General features: G+C 44.2%; 1 protein-coding gene across 15 annotated transcripts; it reads right to left on the bottom strand.

The window, feature by feature from the left end:
* Window positions 1–107: 107 nt before the first annotated feature.
* LOC120448894 (vascular endothelial growth factor receptor 1) lies at window positions 108–19,401 on the bottom strand. Of its 15 annotated transcripts, none has more exons than XM_039631124.1 (19): window positions 19,234–19,401; window positions 9,755–9,960; window positions 8,039–8,559; window positions 7,095–7,269; window positions 6,294–6,518; window positions 5,805–5,953; window positions 5,556–5,739; window positions 5,021–5,490; window positions 4,848–4,874; window positions 4,476–4,785; window positions 3,963–4,412; window positions 3,423–3,902; window positions 2,871–3,030; window positions 2,274–2,500; window positions 1,874–2,143; window positions 1,563–1,812; window positions 1,428–1,500; window positions 1,211–1,361; window positions 108–1,102 (listed from the first exon to the last, which is right to left on the bottom strand). In XM_039631124.1, the coding sequence occupies exons 2-19, from the start codon at window positions 9,822–9,824 to the stop codon at window positions 534–536; spliced, it is 4,761 nt and encodes a 1,586-aa protein (XP_039487058.1). In that variant the 5' UTR covers window positions 9,825–9,960; window positions 19,234–19,401; the 3' UTR covers window positions 108–533. The 15 variants fall into 15 exon arrangements, with proteins under 15 accessions (XP_039487058.1, XP_039487049.1, XP_039487097.1 ...); XM_039631115.1 differs by having other exon boundaries at window positions 19,241–19,401; XM_039631163.1 differs by having other exon boundaries at window positions 108–955; window positions 19,241–19,401.
* Between the last annotated feature and the right edge of the window lie 162 nt (window positions 19,402–19,563).

Below are 19,563 nucleotides of genomic sequence, written 5' to 3'. Positions count from 1 at the left end.
TAAAGAATAAAAGATATAATTTATTAAACGTTTATTTAAGCTAAGTGTATGACCTAGGGACTTTAGTAGATAGAAAAAAAATAATAAATTGAATAAAAACCAATTGATATTGTTATCATACCCATTGTATTTGATTAGTCGTAGGTACATGTATACACAATACAAGACAATCATTTACATAGATAAGTTTAATAGACTTAGGCTTAGACTACACTAAAAGTAAAACATGAAATGGCATTAATAGTATATAACATGGAGTGAGTGTGTGGTCCTAAAGCTATTCAGTATCTTTACAATGCCACTAAGTAGTATTGTTTTCTAAAGGCCGCTAAACAGTTAAGTTGAAATTTTAACATTTGTAAAAGATTATATCGTGTACACTAACTTTCTTTTAACAATTTGTTCTTCTAAGATCAATTATAGTCCCTATATAAGATGATAATATTAAAAATTTTCTATTTAAGATTTCACTTAAAACTCCAACTGAGCTGCATAGAGGTCTTGAACTTAATGGCTAATGGCTTCGGGACGTCCTAATACCTTCGTTGCTCCTTCTCGTTGACGGTGGACAGTGGCTGGTAGCTGGGATTCGAGAAGGCCTCCGTGGAGGTGCCTCCAGCACCAGCACCTCCTCCACCTGTTGTGGTTTTGCCGGGTATATTCTTCCTAGGCGGCTTTACATTGACATAGTTCTCGGAGGACTCGCCATTGAGTTTGGTCTCCACATGATGGCGAGGGGACGGTGTGGGCGTGACATACTGCTGCTTGAGGGCCTGATTGAAGCGCCTTCCCTGCTCCGGACTTTCATCCGATCCGGTGGAGCGGCGATGCAGCATAGGTATCTCTTCTGGCGCCTGGTCCGCCACATCCACAGTGGGCATGCCGTTCTTCTTGCGGAGCGGCTTAGATGACCCGCTGTTGAGATTGTTACTCAACGTGGGCGATTGTCGCGCTCCTGGGAAATTGAAAGTGGTTTCGCTAGAGAAGTCCGGAAAGTCGGAGGCCTCGCCTTCGAGGCGTGTGGGTGAGAATATGGCGGTGCTGGCATCGGGTTCGGAGTCCGGGCTCATCGCCATGTAGTCATCCGGCAGCTCCTCGATGCCTGAGTTAGTGTGCCAGCGAGAGTGGGTGCATTTGGATGGTCAGATGGGTGTGATCGTGCGCAGTTAGTAACCTGATACATGGCCATGGCTGAAATAATAATACTCACGTATATCGGGCACTATGTGTCCGTTCACGTAGCGCGGAGCTGGAGGCGCCAGCTCGTCGGGTGAACCCATCAGCGCCAGGTAATCCGTAGACTGCTTCTTCATGTACTCAAAGTTGCTCTGCATGTAGGGATTGTTTAGGTCCAGGTAGTGCTGTAGTTGTTTGGGAAATGCTCTTATTTAATATTCGGTTTTACATTCAATATGTTTCCCACTTACACTGGCCACATCCTCGCCCAGCATGTTGCCAAAGCGCTTCTCCAGCTCAGCAAACAAAGGTCTGCTCTCGGGACTGAAAGAATGGAGGGTAAGATGACGAAGGACTCGGATTAAATGATGAAGCTAGACACTTACTTCTTACGCCAGCACTCTAGCATGATCTCGTAGAGCTCCTGGTTGGCGAACTTCGGCTTCTCCATGCGGTAGCCGTCGTTCAGTTTGTTGAACAGCTCCTGGTTGGGATCGATGCCCGGATACGGCACCTTGGCCAGCGAGAACATCTCCCATAGAACAATGCCATAGGACCAAACGTCGCTGTATGTGCTGAACACATGATCGCTCAGCGACTCCAGCGCCAGCCACTTGATGGGCAGCTTTCCACTCTCTAGTTAATTCGTTTAAATAATATTATTAAATAGTTAAGTAAGACATGGTTAAGTAATTACCTGACTTCTTGTAGTTATCCCCTCGATACATGGATCGAGCCAGACCAAAGTCGCAAATCTTTACCACATTGTCCTCGCAAAGGAGTATATTTCGGGCGGCCAAGTCCCCGTGCAACACCTTCTTGGAGGACAGGTAATCCATGCCCCTTGCCACTTGGAAGGCCCAACTGATCAGATCAACGGTGGTCACCGTCATCGCCTCCGTGGAGTCGGTTTTGTAATTGGAACGCCAGGCGGGTTGTACGGAGTTATTGGACATTATCTGATCATCTGTTGATTAAGATTTAAATATATTCTTATAAAGGTGTCCATAGGTATACACATCATTATTTCTTAACTATAACTATTGTATCTTCAGCAGAACTAGCTGCTGTATCAAACATTTTAGGTGGAAACCTACCTTCTGGGACGGTGGTCATCACGGTGGCACAGGTGTCCATCTGTCGGTCGTAGCTGTAGGTGGCGGATCCGGATCCGGTGCGTCCGGCCCGGGTGCCCGATCGGGGATCATTGTCCGAGTTTCTGCGATGAGGTGGCGGTTGCGTGTTATTGTTGTGCGGCTCATTAATGTAGGAGTGGATCGGGAAACCGACATTGGCGTACTTCAAGCCACCACCATTTGTATCGCTGTTAGTTGGAGTTAGGTCGCCACCACAAGGACACACAGTATAGACACACAGAGCGGAGAGCGGGGAGCACAGAGGAGGAGACCACAACCAGGAGCGGGATCACAAGCACCGGTGCAAGAACATTCAGTGTTTGTTTTTTGAAGAGTGTGTGCAGTTTAGTTAATTGTGTTGTGTTTGGTTGTTAGTTAGTTGACGGATTAACATTAGGGGTAGTACCAAAACCATGAAACAGATGTTAGAAGAGTTAGTCAATACAAAGGTTATCTTGGCTAAGAGTCAGTCAGCATTGTGTTAAGCCACGTGTTTATAATTATTAAATCATAATAATAATAATTTGTTAGTCACATTACTGAAAACCAATAACTTACCGGTGCAGATCGTAGTTGTCGGACATGCGCTGGGTCATGATGCTGGGGTCAATGTGGTCGGTATCTGGATTGATTTGATTGATAAAGCACTTCCGGTTCCTCAGAAGGAAGTTCTGAATGTTGCCAAAGCGACAGTACTCCACGATGACCATGAGTTCGCCTATACGATCCACAGATTAATATATTTATTAATTATTAAAAAAGCAAATATTTAATGGCTTTTCCTTTGTAAATATCAAACTTTGAAACGAGTAATGGTTTAAATATGGAATGTAATATCTCGTTGAGCTCGTAATTAAATTCCCAATCGAACTGTGTTAAGAAATTGGAATTCTATTTTTTCCATTTTTTGCAAATTTTAAAGATGGTACCCCTTAAAAAAATGCAAAAATTTATCGAAAATTTTTTTTCCTAGATCTGTCAAAAAGTGATAGGGCTCGTTAGCATTGGTAATAAACTGCACAAAACAGTTATTCTTTGAATCATTTGACCAAATCATTTTTAGCCAAATAGTAAAGAAAATAAGCTTAATTCTAGTTTCTTAAAACTTACGCTTTGCAATATTTTTGGTGACGGCACCCAGGAGATTGACCACGTTCAAGTGCTGTCCCAGATGCACCATGATCTTGAGCTCGGAGACCAGTGCCCTTACCACCTCATTGTCGGCCGTCGCCTTGACCATCTTCACAGCCACCGTGGTGGTGGGCTCCTCCCGCTTGATGCCCCTGGCCTCGCCCTTGAGCACCACACCGAAGGCTCCGGCTCCCAGCTGCTTGCCCAGCTTCAGGCTGTCCCGCGGGAACTCGAATTCCCGATTGTAGGGCAGCAGTTCGGCCTGCTCGTCCAGGGTCAGATCGGGATTAATGTGACCCACGGCGCCCTCCTCGAAGTTGGCCAACCCAGCGGCCTTTAGGGCCAGATGCCGCTTGTGCTCCTTTTGGTAGCGCACGGCCAGGAAGAGGCACAGACTGATCAGGATGAGGAAAAGTATCACACCGAACCACACCCACGCCATGCTAATTCCGGGCAGATCTAAAATATATATCAAATGTGAAATAGCAATATAAATAGCATTTGCAATAGAAGGCTCACCTGAGATCACCACCGTGAAGGAGCGCTCGATTCTGTCCAATCTGTTCTCGACCACACACCTGTAGACGCCTTCATCCCCGGGATAGAGGTGAGTGATCAGCAGCTTGGACTCCTTTTCAATGAAGTGCCTCAGCTTCGATTCGCTCAGCTCCTTATCGTCCTTAAACCATCGCACTGTGGCCACGGGAACCGCTGTGGAGGCACACTCCAGCTCCAGCGTTTGGCTAAGCTTGCGCTTAATTTTCGAGTGGCCCTCCTGCCCGGCGATGGTCCACTGAGGAGCAGAAGGATCGTGGACGTACAAATCTATCTCCCGGCTGCTGTAAAGGGCGTCGTTATCGTTGTGGAAGGCCCGGCACTCGTAGGTTCCCCGATCCCTGTCGGATATCGTAGAGATGTGCACAGTGCTCTTGTAGGAGTACTTGGTATGGTTGGTCTCAATGCGAACCACTATGGAGAAAATGTTAAGTATTAGAGAACAGGACATACAGATGACACTTAGGTGACTCTTACGTTCCGACACCTTCAAGTCCTCTCCATTATGGAACCACTTAAGATTTCCATCGAAGTGATAGGCCAGCGCCTCGCAGGTGAAGTTCACATCGTCCTCCTTGGCAATTTTGTGATCCTTGTCGAAGCCATATATGGTCATGTTCTCGGAAATGTTGCCCAGCAGAACGTGTGCCTTCGTCTGGGTCGTTCGTTGCTTTCCATCTATTATATTTTGGGCAATGCACGTGAGGATTCCCGGCTCCGTGGGCAGGAAGGATACCTCGTATATGCGTTCCACGCTCAGCTTTCCGGGTCTTGGTCGAGTCTGGAACTGGGAATGGTACACAAAGCGTTGGTAATTGTGCTCTAAAGATTGGGGCTTCAAACAACTACCTGGTATTTCTCCTGTTCACTTGGCAACTGGAGAACGACATAACCAAAGCATGGGACGACACAAAAAGGCAATACACATATAAATAGGAGGACAAAACGAATGTAATATAATATTATAAAAAAATATAATTTTGTATAGATACGTATAGATTTGTATAGATCGTACTACTTACGCTGAAGTTCTGATTGAGCACGGAGCAAGTGGGCCACCGTGGTTCCAGGCTGCAGGGGCGGAAGAAGAAGGTGACGATAGCCGGCGGATAGGAGCTCACGGTGCACTCCAGTCGAGCCGCAGATCCCACCTGGACATAGGCGTCCGACATCTTCAGCGCCGGGGCGTCAATCACACTGACGTTGTACTCCCGCTGAACGATGCCAAAGGAATTGGATCCTCGGAGGACATAGGTGCCGCTGTCCTGCAACTGGGCGTTGAGCACCTGGAGCATGGTGCTCAGTTCCGTGGAGAGGATCTTAAAGTTATTCTCCGACTGGCGAACCTCGGTGCCATCCGGCTTGAACCAGCTGAAGGAGGGCGTCGGAAATCCCTCAAAGTTTGCCGTCATCTGGATGGTGCGATTGGCATACTCCTGCACATTGTAATGGCCCGAGGGTTCGCCCACGTTCAGGTAGCTTTCGTTGTGCTCTGCGGGATTTGGCATACAAATAAGTAGATATCTTCAGAATACTTACTCTGATTACTCTACTCACTAAGGACCTTAATCCTGTAGGTGGCACGCTGAACGTTCTGGTTCAGGGTGTCCGTGGTCACACACTTGTATAGACCAGTGTCCGTGGGCTGTGCATTCAATACCGTCAAGGTGCTCCTGCCCGTTTGGTGGGTGCTGTTCCTGGTCTTGGGATCGGTTATTGATTGCGAGGCAAAGATGCGATTCTGCAAGAAAACATTATCTGAGCAATGTTCTACCAAAACATTTGTTGGCTATGCAACTAACTGACCTCATCGCGGGTCGGAGTGAACCATTCCATGCCGTATACCGATTGAACGTAGGCGGACTGCTCGCAGTCCAGGGTGAAGTTCGTGTCCGTGAAGACGTGATGCTCCACGGAGGATCTGATCACGGGCTTTGGCAGCGGTTTGCCGTCCTCTGTGGCGTTGGTAGAAAGTTTAGCTTTATTAGATACCCTTCGCAAAGGACTGGGACTGGCCAGCAATGCTACAGCTTCATGCAGATGGATTGGGTTAGACATAGACGTGGACACAGATGGGTTAACGTTTCTACAGCACTTAGGCGCTAGGTGTTAGCATAGCATTGATTAGTAACGAAATAAGGTTGCCCAAGCAGTTAAATCAGTCCAAAACCAACATAAAAATCAAAAACACAAAGGATGCAAGAAATCAGGATGCAACACAATCAGGACAATTGACAAACAACATGAACAGAAACGAGACAGGAACAGATCGACAACAGCCAGGACAACACTTACGCCCTGGTCTGGGTGAGGGCGACGCATTCATCGGAGCCAGGCGGGCTGGACTCCGGCGTGCTCGCTCCCCGGATAAGGATCCATCACCACCACGGATTAGTGCCACATTACCCGTCGATTGGTTAGTAACACTGAGGAACTCGTCATCGCCATCGCTGACACCTGGTGCATACGTGTCGTGCCCCATGTTAGTCGGTAGCGTACGAGGGATTTCCAATCCGGATTCTGGAGGAGTTAGCAGATTATGACATGACAGTGGGTACGGCAGGTGGTCAATCAATAATTTGTGGGCGGGGAGAGATAGAAAGGCAGAAATACCATTGGTTATTGGTTAGCACACTTTCGCTACTGGCAAGCCGTGATTTTGGGTGGTGTGCAATCTTAAAGTTCATTTCGAAATTCCAATTTTGATTGTACGAAATTAGGTGAAGTTTAAGTGTAAGGAAGTCGCTTTATTGTTAAACACCCGAAAGCGATTTGTTACAACCAAAAAGGGGTAAAAACCAGATTTAATTGGCAATCCATTTTTTTGAACTTGGTGCGAGAGTCTACAACAAAATGCGTGCAGTGTAGTTGTGTGTAGTTAAGGCCCAATAATTTGGAAGAGAATGGAGTTGCATAGATTAGATCCTTGGCATCAGGAAAACCAAAACCACAACCGATCCCGGAACTGCTTCAGTTGATCGATTCCAAATATAATTGAGTAATTGTATAGTTGTATAGTTGAATAGTGGAAAGCAATATTTACGACATGTATAGACGGAAATCACAAATCACAAACTTTGGGGTGCAAAAACTCACTATCAATGTGACCGTTACCAATAAAGCGCACTTCTATGCTGGTCATCTCCTCCTCGTTGTGCGGGAATGGCGGATTTGGGCGGCAGTAGTAGTCCCCGCCATCTACGATGCTGCGGATCTCGATGGTGAATCCCCGTTGCGGATCGTACCGACCGACAGATTTGCTGGAATGCATCTGCACAGAGGCATATTGGTCAGATATCAAATGGGTACTCAAAAGCATGGCCTAAACTCGGACTGGCTTTCTGCTGCCTATCAACACGATTTGGAGCGAATTTGGAGCGGATTTGTTAATACTACGCTATGATAATATATTATTATGTAGACATGGCTTGGTTGTCTGTACAGTAGAGTTCGAGTATATACATATATGGAGGGCGCATAGGGGTTTAACTACGAAATTAATAAAAAAAAGGACAGACTGTGTGTGACATACTTCCTGAGTAGTTTAAGTCAATTATCGAATGATTGTTCAACGCTTTGCAATAATGGTAACCGGATATCCTGTCAATGACGCGAAAGGTAAAGCCCCATCGGGGATGGTACCTCACACTAGCGAAGAACCTGGGGTTACCCTGAATCAGGCCTTTCGAGCTGATTTTCCACGGGTTCTGCGCGCCGAGAAAAGAAGATCATAAGTTCAGAGGGACAGCACCGGAAATACGAGGGACCTGCATGAATCTCAAACGATCTAAAAAGCAATCTAATTTCCATATCAAAGGAATCCGAATTGTAGGACTGGGAAAAGTTAAATGGTTGCCTAGTAGGTGTTATTTTCATATATTTCTTGGAAGTACTCCGCTATTTTGAAATATCTTTGGCTATAATAATCCTGTAACCCTTTTTTTTGTTCGTTTCCTGTGGTGGATTCATGCAGGTCCCTTCTGGCCGATTAGACTGGATGTTTCTGAACGGTTGCCAAGCAGTCGATACTGCACACTTACATCTCCATTGCTGGTCTCCAGCACCACCTCTGTGTCCGGCATGGATGGTTTGCAGGGTATGACTACGTCGCTATATTGCCGTGCCGTCACCACGTTGTGACTGTCGCTCAGCTTATTGTCCGGGTCGTTCACGTACACGTAGATGGAGCTGGCATATCCCTGATTCACCAGCTCGATCATCGCCTCGTCCGACTGCCCCTCATGGGGGATCTCATTGAACTTGGAGTCCTTCACGCAATAGTAGGCAGCTACACAGTCAGCCGTCACCTCGATGAGAGTCAGACTGGTGCCGTATGGTCGAGCCGGATCCTCCGTATTGTCGAACGGCGCGATGTGGATGAGCTGCGTTTGACTACTGGTCCACCAGGTCATCGATTCGTTGTCCTCGCACTTCAGCGTGGTGCTCGTACTGGCATCCAGGATTATGGCGCTCTTGCATGGCGTCATCAGTGGAGCTCCATTCTCGCCGCCGCAGTTTTCGGTGCTGTCATCGGGATCCGGCGTGAACTGCTGCAATGGCACTGAAATCGGCACAAAAGGGAACATTAATTATTGATTTTATAATATAATAGGCCATATAAATTAGTTCGTCTGTCCATTTGTCCATTTGTCCGTATGTCTGTCCGTATAAGCAGTACACATCTCTCATCGATGTGTAGCAGAAGGTCAGCTGCACTTGTATACTGTTCATTGATCGCTCGAATGCCCTACAATGGAGCACTTCACATGCCGCTTTATCTAGTGGCGGGTTCTAGCCTTCGGCTTTCCGTGTATTCCGGTCAACAATACACATGCCCCCCATCCATCCATCCATCCATCCACCATCCATGGTGGCGCTATAATAATGACTTTAAGTGATTTGCGGTTGAGCTACCCTCTCGGGAGCGTCATGGGCGTAGATGCACTTGCTCACAATCCTTTACCGATCCCATGCTTCATTCCCATTGATCATGGTACGCCTCTGTGGTGGCCGCACAACTAGTTTGTTTTGCCTTCTTGGCTCGGAATCAATTGTTTGTTTACAGCGATAACAATATAGTTGATAGTCACTATATTATGCTCTCCGCTCAGCCTCGTGCTCTACGAAATGTAAGTGTGTGTGAGGAATTCTTTAGAAATGCAACACAATACCGAGATCAAACTCGTAACTAATGCAAACGACACTTGAGTTAAGTAGGCAAAGTCGCGACTAGTCGCCTAAAATTCGGGAATATACCAAGCAGGGTTCAAAGTTCAGAGCGGTGTCTATAAACTGTAGCTGTCGGATCTGTCTGGTGAGGCTGAAGCGTAGAGATGGATAGATTATGGCAACACACTGGGAAGAATGCTAGGCAAGTTAATAAAATGTTTAGTTGTTATCTGTTTAAGAATAAAATCGCTTCAAAAATACCATTTAACATTCGTTTTAGAAGACCTATCTCAAAAATGAAACTGTTATTGTACTACTAGTATTACGTAGCCTACCAGACTTCGCAGTGGTTTGCCTCAGTGCACTTCATAATAAGAAATGCGAGATTGTTGACAGGAAGCAAGCCATACATAAATATCAATGCACATTCGCAGATATGTATTGTTTTTTTAATTGTGCAAATTGAAAGCGTTATCCGTCGTGTATTTTCAGGGCTTTCGCTTATCAGTTTTATAAAATTCTTTGAAATTAAGTAACTGGTGGTAAAAATATGGATTTTTGAATGAGATTTGAGCAGCGCTACTTACGAGCATCGCTCCACGAGATCCATAAAATCTGGAGCAGAGGCAGCAGAAACAGCCTCGGAAGCCTCGCCATCTGGATTGGTTGGTTTGTTTCGTTTGCGATTATATATTGTGCTAATTGTACACTCTTGAATATTAACAATTTTAACACATTCGGTGCTGCACAGCCATGGTCACGCTGGAAGACACCTTGCTCACTTAGCGTTGCACTGCAAAGAATCGAAAGTAGTTTTGATTAGAGTTGAAGTTGTGAATTGGGGTCACTGTTAGTATGGTTTGTTTGCTATCTCTTTGTTATGGTAATTTAATATATTTTTTAGTTCTGATTTATTGTCTTTACACGCAGTTCATTTCACTAATTAGTTAGCATGTACATATATTTCTCTTATGCTTTTGTTTTTCCCGAAGTTCACTTAAGATAAACACATTTCTGTGATAGCATTTCGGGATTGGACCCTTTGATATCTGGACATTGGTGGTGTACCCGGGTTTACTCCGCTTTTCGAGCACAAATGAACGGCATAGCAGTCCGAGGAAGAATAAAGCTTTTGCTGGATTGTCGGGGCAACGACGCGATAAGGGTATTGTATTGTAACATATATGTTTTCTACACTTCATTCAAGCCGATAAATTCGATATAGCGGAAATAAAAGAATATAAATCTTGTATGTCTGCGCTGAGATACTGTGCTTACGCATAAACACCAAGAACAACACAATGCGCTCCATTCCACTTTTCGAATGCATTACATTTCTCTCTTTTTTTTTTTTTTTTTTTTGGTGCCATATCCGCATTTTGAAATGCGAGTTTCCGGGAGATATAGTTTTTTGGGGCACACCCACCGACGGATGAGGCAACAGGTCATCCGCATGGCCATAACTCACTGTCACACAAGCTGAGTTAGTCTGAGTCTCTAAATGACAACGGGACATGCACAATTAAACAAGCTGACTAACCATTGCCCACACGGCCACAAAAAATAGCACAAAATAAATATACAAATTAAAAGAAACAGCGTCTATCATGTCCACATGGCATACCCTCTGTACTTGTGTAGGGTATTAAAGCTTTCATCAACGGTTCTGCCAAACTGAGTTGTGATAATGATGTTTTTATATTCATGTTGTATGTAGTGAGATTCGACCAGTTGTACTTTAGATTTCCATTTTGTATGGCTTAACTTTTGCTCCCATTGCTTGCCTCTTTTTATGCTTTTTATGTTCACTATCGACAGTTTCTTATCATGTCAGCTGCCTCAAAAAAGCATTCTACTATTTGTGGATAACTACTGCTACTATGTTCTGCATAACATATTTTTTGTACTATTTTACAACTACAATTTTTATAGTTAGTTGGTAGCAACACACATTCTTTATAAAAGGCTTTTTAAAAGAAACGAGTTCCATTTCAATCTAGATAACTTTATATTTAACAAAGCAATTGAAGTGCAATTTTTTCAGTGTGTGCAACCGGCGCCTCCGTTTGCCGACAATTAGAGCAAACGAGCTGGCTGCTGATGGGCCACTTCCGTGGCCATGTCGTATAAATGTAATCCCTCCGAGCCACAGACAACAAGTGTCCCGGCTGCTCGCCTAACACGGGCACCAATAAACTGGTATTTAATTTGCTGGCCAACTCAAAGTTGGCACTCCCACAGCGCCTTCGTGATGACATTTTGGCCTATTCGACTCCTACTGGCTAATTGCCAGGTGCTCGGTTCGGTCAGCCAACAAAGCCATTCATCTTTGTCACTCCCAGGAGTCGAGGTCAGTTCTCAGCCCATTTCAGACCGTCTTAGCCCGTTTGTTGGCCAATTGAAACTGCTCTGGTTACCTGCGCTCCACATATGCGAGCCAGGAGCTTTGCGGCTTAAACGCAATCAGCCGGCAAATATTGACTTGGCCGCTAATCACCTGTGAGGAGCCGCTAATGGAGCGATGAAAAGGCGGAAAACTAAGGGGCACACTGTATACACTTTCGTTCAAGCGTGGCAAGAATTACAGTTGTGACTTTCGTATAATTTTGTGCCCAATCGAAATTCGACATAACTCAAACTGGAACTTTGGCTCCTCCGCATAAATTCAAAATTCGAAAACTATTTCCGTTGCTGGCACTGTGTTCCGAATCCATACTTGCCACATCCATTATCGCACCAGGAATGCAAGCGAGTGAAACCCATAACCAGTAGCAGACAGTGCATCAAATGTGTCTGGCTGCTTGTGGCACGTTGCACGTTGCACGTTGCAAGTTGCTGGCTGTCGTACAAATCTTGGACTTTGACAAGGAGAACTTAAGACTTGCAACTCCGTTTTCTGCCAGTCACTCGCTGCACAGAGAGAAAGTGTGTTTTACTATTAGCAGGAAGTGAAGTGCACTTTAAAGTTAGCAAAGCAGCATTTACACTCGAGTTCCATTGAAAGTCGCGCTGGTTTCTTTCGGTGCTGCGGTTTGTGTTGTCGCTGGAATGCCGCCCGTTGTCATGACGACACGCCCACTTTGGCCATTTTCAAGGGCGACTCTGAGCTATGGCATTTTCCTACAGCCCCGATGGCGGCTATTTATATCTGCAGTTTCTGCTGCTCTTTTAAGTGCCTCACGTGCCCGTGACGCAAATTACAGGGCGCCCTAATTGCAGTCCCAGCTGCAGGCGAATCCCAATTCCCTCCTCCTCTGAAGCTTTGATATTTCTCTGATTGTCTTCTCACAGCCCTCGGAACGCAGGTCGTGCAATTAGCCATGGGCATAATGAGGCCAGTTGGCAGGAGGTGGATCTCCACCACGTCGCCCTATCGCGAGTACACAACTCTGCACTTAGTCAGAAACAAACAGAACGCTCGAAATATCTGCTCCAATTCGAGCTGTTTCATTTGCGGTCGGTAATGGAATTATACCCAGCTGCTTATCACTCCTTATTGGCTTATAAACATGTTTGTAATGACATTGAAAAATAAAGATAATCGATTGTCCTTTTAGAGGGAAATAAACAAAAGTGAGAAATTATATTGGCCTGGCTTTAGAAAGCGAATATTGTTGTGCTTATTTTGTGGAAAATATTTTTTAATCGCAACAGATTAATGAGTTTCAGAAGTGAATGCTAAAATGAATCTTGTTGAAAGAAGGAAAACACAGCGAGATGAATAATTTCTGCGGCATCATAGGAATTTTTCAACCGTCTTGTTTGAGCAAGGAAAACACAATTTCCCAATCACTCTCCGCTTGCTTTTTTGTTCTATGCATTTTTCTATTGGATTTCTTAAAGTTTTGACTATTTCTGTGGCATACGAAAATGACATAATTAATCAAGTTTCGCTTCAAGCTTTCATATCAATTCGGGACTATGAAAATCTACACAGATATAGAACATATGTTCTACACACATTTGCATACCATCATCGAGGCGTATGAATAATAAAGAATGACGTCATTATATGGTCGTTTCGCCCGCGTTTTTAATCCCGCCCCAATGTCCCCCAAATTTAATGATCCCCCACTCTTGCCACTCTTTGGCTCATTCATGTGTGACGTTTGCACTCACGTTTTTGTTCCACGTAAATCTGTTTATATAAGTGACGTTATTTGCGCACTAATTAAACTGCCGCGCTCTCAGTCAACAAACACATATTGTTGTCTGTTATGTGCTTAAATATGTATTCTACTTTTATATATTGTAAAACTGTATGGCACGCAAACCGGTTGACTGACTGCATTTGTAAGGGGAGAACTTTCCTTGAGAGCAAGTGTCTCCCTGCATTCATCATCTGCATCATCATCATCTGCTTCATCGCATTGATCGAACGCATATTGCGAAATCTTTTGTTTCGAAGAGTGATCTTGCAGCTGAATAATATATACATAGAAGGGAAGTCATTGAAAATCATTTAAGGAGCTTACAATGCAATACAAAACAGAATTCAGGTAACAACAGATACTGAGGATAGCCAAATCTGTAAAAAATGTCGATTAGAATTAATACAAATAAAACATCTGGTTCAAGTTTTACATTTTCTTGATAAGCTTCAGCATAATTCACTTTAGTTCTTGTGAATTTCCGAAGGCTTTTTACCCAGAACCCAGTGGTAAACTTGGTCAAACTTTTGAAGTAAGTTTATGCAATGATACAATGTTTCTTTATGGAGAGACAAGTGAACTCTTTCATGCGTTTTGGCCATAAAAACGGATGGTCATTTCATGTTTTGGCTTCATCAGCGGAAAACATTCCTATTGGTTTCATGTTTTTCCAATAAAAAAGTAGCGTGCCACCAATTTTTTTTACGCCCAAACTTTTGACAGTTTAACGCTTTGCCGGGAAAATCTTTGAACGTAATGTGCTTCTTTATGGCCAATGAATGGAAAACTTGCACAGCTCGTGCTTTTCACGCGTTGCATGTGCAACAGATTCATTTCGAGGCCGAGGCTTGAGTGTGGTTTTTGTGGCTTTCCGTCCACGTGTTCCTGCGAAATTTCACTCTGAAAAATTCACTAGGCTACGTGCCTGGACTTCACGCTGGAATTTTCCTGCAGCTTTCCACCTCCGTCCATTTTCATTTGCAACTCGCCTGTGCAAATTGAATTTATATGGGCCACAACTCAGTGTTTATTTCTGCAATTATCCGGAGTCGGGAAAAGTGTGTCTCATTGTTCGGACTACCTTTGTATTTTTCCTCCTTTTTTGTGCCTACCTCCAAACGAAATTTACGACTCTTTCGCCTGGGATTTCCCGTGCTTTTATTTGATTTTCCCGCTGACCTTTGGTGTTGCGTGTTTTTGTGTTTGTCTGTTTGTGCAAAAGTCAAGTGTTTTCCTTTGTTTTTCAACTGCAATTGAAATTTCGCGCGCCACATTTTAATGGAAAGTTGGGTCGTACACGAATTCTGTGATTGCAATTGCAAACATGCCGCTGGCTCCTGGCCAAAATAATGAGCAGCCAACGCCGGAGAAATACGAAAAATACTTGTATCGGGAAATATTTCTATCCATCTGCATTGCCTGGAAGCGGAAAAGGGGCGTGGGCTGCGGTATTGCTTCATTAAGATGCAAAAAAAGCGCCACGCAGCCAAATTGAAATTTGCAATTTGGGCCAAGCTGAGATTTGCTGGCTCGTAAATCAAACTATTTGTCAATCGGTCGGTTAACAGCGGTATCGAGAGATCTGGGCCCAAACTGCTGCCCACCCAGGCCAGAAAACCGCGTGTGGGCCTCTTGGCCAACTCTCGTTTTTTGGCCCAAGCCCAGTCATATCGGCCCAAACCATCGCTCTGCATAATGACGCTACTGTGGCCCAGTTTGCGTGCCTCTTAATGCCGGAGGTTAGGACGATGGTGACGTGGTAATGTTTCCTTACGCGGAATGCCACCTAATTCCATTAACCCATAGGCTTTTGTCGGGACAACAAATGTCCGTAAGTGGGTGTGAGCTAACCAGAAACGCTAATGAACGCAAGGATGTCATAGGGAAAAGCATTTTATTCGCTTCAAGTGCCAACAGATAATGGAATTGCTTTGGCAACTCAACTTGCTTGTATTTCTCACAGAAAGCCAAAGAGAACTTTCAACAAAGTTTTATGGGGTGACACAATTTATCATGAATTATTTCCCAAAGAGTCAAGCTGTTTTTTCTCGCCTAATTAGAAAAAATTGGATTGTTTGTGACTCGTAGAGCCAATTATTGATTTAAATTGAAAACAAAAACGAAATATTCAAACTGTCTGCTGTTCACAGATTAGCAATATATGAGCACATAAACATTCAAGTGTCCTATAGAAAAATACGATCTGTGTGCAAATACTTTTCGGCACATAAACTACTTTAATAAAAGCGGACTATTAATTTTGGGCGGCTACAAGCTGATGACAATTCCAAGGTAATACGTCCACAGTCGGAGGAATTAATAGGTTTGGACTTGATTAATTGAGCAGACGTTTTAGCACCCTAAGATTGAGGTCACATTAGTTGTGCGTTTGTGGGTGAGCTATCAGCGGGAACATCTGTTTTAATGTCGATGGTCGGACTCTAATTAATTGATATATGGTCCCGTTTCAATTGACATTTTTTTGGGCAAGTGCAGCGCCCGCTGTGAATTCCGCCCACGAACAAGAGCGAGTTTTGCAATTGCTCTGCTGGCTCCCAGTGAGTGCCAGCCACGCCCACAGCTCCGCCCATTTGGCATACCACACTCCCAGCTGAGAATTGAAATACGGGCTTCTGTGCCCAGATCTAATGCATTTCGAATGCGATAGCAGCCGGCGGCGCTAATCTGCAAGACAGATGCACAAACAACACAACAGCTGAGAAGGAAACAAAAGTGACGCCTTGATGGATTGGCAACTGGAGGAGGAGAATATGGGGCAACAGAAATCAGCCTCCAATCCTCGAGAAGCTGCCAGATTAGCAACTTTAAACGCAACTCTTAGGAGCCGTTTGCTACCATAAGCTGCGGGCGTACTACAAGATAAACTATCTTGCAGATACAAACGTGGTTTGACGTGGTTTCGCAACGGCCTATCTTTACAAGCATTCTGCTGCGATAAGGCCAGGAAATAGATATGGCTTGGCCGTTAAACAATAGCCAAGCAGAAGCGACGAAGAAAATAATTAAATGTGTTTTTTGGCAACCTTTGCATAACGCGCAAAGAAAGTCAAATGACATAAAAGTGAAATTACCGGGGCAGGTAATGTATCTTTTAGATGAGTCATTTGGGAAACTTTTTTGTTGTCCAGTTGTGTAACCCCAGCGACTGACTGCTCGAGAGATTTGAAAAAGTTATTTCTTTTGTTTCCCATCAACTGGGAATTTAATAAAACTAATAGAAAGAGCGTTGCTGCCAGTGAAACTGAATCGCTGGCATTCTGCCCAGATATTATACAACTACAACGCGTGGCGACAACAAGTTGTTGGCCAGCTGCTGGCAAATAAATAGAAATGTTATATGCGTTCACTTAATAGCCCGCAAGTGTTTAATTTGTTTGTTTTGCGTTTCGAACGATTAATAAATAAAAATGGCCAATGTATATGGCCCATTTCGTGCCTCGCCGTGACCTCAAAACATGGCTCAATTTTATTCGATTTGTTTACTCAATGCATTTCTTGCCTGACAGGCTGACTGGCTGCCTTTATATGATTTTATTCCCCGCAGTTATATATTTACTCATTTCCCTGGTTCTCCGAAGTGCACTTGATTAGGTAGGACCAAGTTTTCCAACGACTTGCCAGCGCTTAAGAATGGGCTCTAGTCTAGGGCTCAGGTGAAAGGCAATTTGCGCAGATTTATGTCCAGACTATTGCCAACTTGCCAACATGCAGACAGCTCCAATGGCCTGGCCAAAACATTTGTTGTACGCTGTCCATTTATTATTTTTTTATTTATGCTTTATTATTTACGTTCTGACTCAGACCAGAGCGGATGTAAAGAGGCGAAGGTGTCCATTCATAGAATGCCAAGCCAACCGCACAGAGCTGCGTGAAAACGTGTTCAATGTGGGCCCAGACTGGTGGAGATTGTCCACCGAATCGGTTTTATTTATGGCTATTGGCAACCGGCAAATTCAATTAAACAGTTATTATCTTAAATGGAAATTTATGAGTTAAGGGGTTTATCTAGCGCTTTTCGCAAAACTGCTTTCAGCTTATCCGACTTACTGAGAAAAACGAAGAATGGTATCTCTGTTTCAGAGCCATGTCACTCTGCAGATGTCCAAAATGGACCTAAATTCGATTCAACCCAGTGCTTTTATCTACAAGAGGATGCCAATCTGCTGTGCATTTCCAAACCCCTTGAGATTCAAATTCAGTCTGCTGCATGAATACATATCAGCATTCAGAATCTCAGAATCTTTAGAGATTTCACAATCGCTGGAAATATACGAATTCCTTGTCACACATACTCTCTGATAACTTTGAAGTCTATTTTCGGCGAGTGCTGCTCATTATGTGTGTATTTTAAAGTAGTTTCTATAAATGTAAAAGAAGTAGTGCTGCCATTTTCCTCGGTGCACACAAAGTAATTTATGCGTAATGGAGCTCTCTACTTCAGCATAATCAACTACCGTAAAGTATCTCTAATTTGACACCCACTGGGGGGGAGAAGGTGTGCGTATCTGGCGGATACTTGGCCATAAGCTCCACCTGATTAATGTGCCATGTGCATAATGGGAAGGTGTGAAAAAGAGCTGCAAGTGGCCAGTGGCAATGTGGTGGGGTGCACATTTTCCACGAACCACTAGTATCCATTGGTTATTCTGGCTTATCACAACAGTTGTTCAATGTCTGATGCCACAAGAATGGCGAATTGGACAGGGAATTCCAGTAAATATCTCATCCACACCTTTCTCGGACATTTTTATGACTCGAAACTCCAACGATTCCTGGCTGTTTTCCACCATTTTCCACTGCAGTGCGGAAAAGTGATTGAGAACGACAATGAGCAGCAATGAGCAGCCTGGCCAGCCTTTTGAAGTGGCCAGATAAATGGAGCAGTCGGCGAACTGGAGGTCTGTATTCAATAAACAAATTGGGCACAGTGCGCAATTGGAGGCAATGAATTATGAGCCTCTGATGCGATCGGAACTTCTGGATCCTGAGTCACGTTTTGGGGGAAATGTATCAACAGTTCGTTTGGCCAAGAAACGGATGCCATGGAACCGGTTTGAGAAAGTCGCTATAGACACCATTCCGTTGACCAGGCAAACAAAAGAAAGGTGAACCCTTCATTTTTATACACACAAATGTTCATTTATACCAACTTTATTTGGGAGTTTCTGGAAAAGCTGCATGCGCAAGATCGATAATCGTAGAATTACCCATATTCATAGTCTTACACAGTCTACCGTTTTACTGCAGTAGCTTGACAACAACAACAACAACAACTGTTGAAGATACAACGTTTACAGTCACGATCGGCGATGAATCACGATTTTGAATACCTGGCAGCGGAGTTTGCAGTCTCGGTTACTTGGAATGCCGCTGACGTATCCACCATAGACACACGCACACTTTTCGTACACCCAACACTTATCAATGAATAATACCAGGCTGTGATAATACCACTCACACGCACACACACACACACACACACGCACTTTGAAAAAGGTCACTGATAATAGATTATTATGTACACCATCAATAGAGCATAGTGACTATTTTGGGTGTTGTTCAATTGCATCGAATTGAGCAACAGCATCAAATTCGATTTTGGGGCTCACAATTGAATATCACTCAGAACAGAACGCTTGTCAACCACCTGTGGCTGAGTTTGCATTTGTGTTCGAATTCCGATTCGCATCTGTGTTTGTTGTTCACTTTGGCGCTTTGCGAATGTGTGGGTTCGCTCACCATCGATATCTAAACTTTCGAGTGCGGATTCATTTGCTTAGCACCTTTGATGCTTCACTTACTTACTACACTTATATATATGGCACGATTTGTTTTCGATTCGATGTCGCACACTATGCTTATATTATCGTATATTTCAGCCTTTCGAATATTACCGCTTACGTTGTGGTTTTTTGCGTTTAACACTTTCTGCGTGGGGCACTTCAGTATTGAAAAACAATATATATACTGCGTCGTCGGCAAAGTTTGAACAGTTTGCCGCAGAATACAAGTGAAAAGCCCGCGATATTTCGTTCCGCTTTGACGTCCGAACAGCTCGAAAAGTTAACGTGAACTAAATAACGAGCTAAAAATTGAACGGAGTCACGCTGTTCGCGGTGATGCCAGACCGCTTGACAAACAGTGCCAATGGGCCAGACGGGGTGAGCCAGATGCTGGCAGTGATGCCAGAGCTTTTCGCTTGGCGTACTAAATTTGCTAACGGT

The sequence above is a fragment of the Drosophila santomea genome, chromosome 2L, assembly GCF_016746245.2.
Source record: "Drosophila santomea strain STO CAGO 1482 chromosome 2L, Prin_Dsan_1.1, whole genome shotgun sequence".
NCBI lineage: Eukaryota > Metazoa > Arthropoda > Insecta > Diptera > Drosophilidae > Drosophila > Drosophila santomea.
Note: the sequence above shows the minus strand (reverse complement) of the source record. Positions and strands in the feature narration are given on the sequence as shown.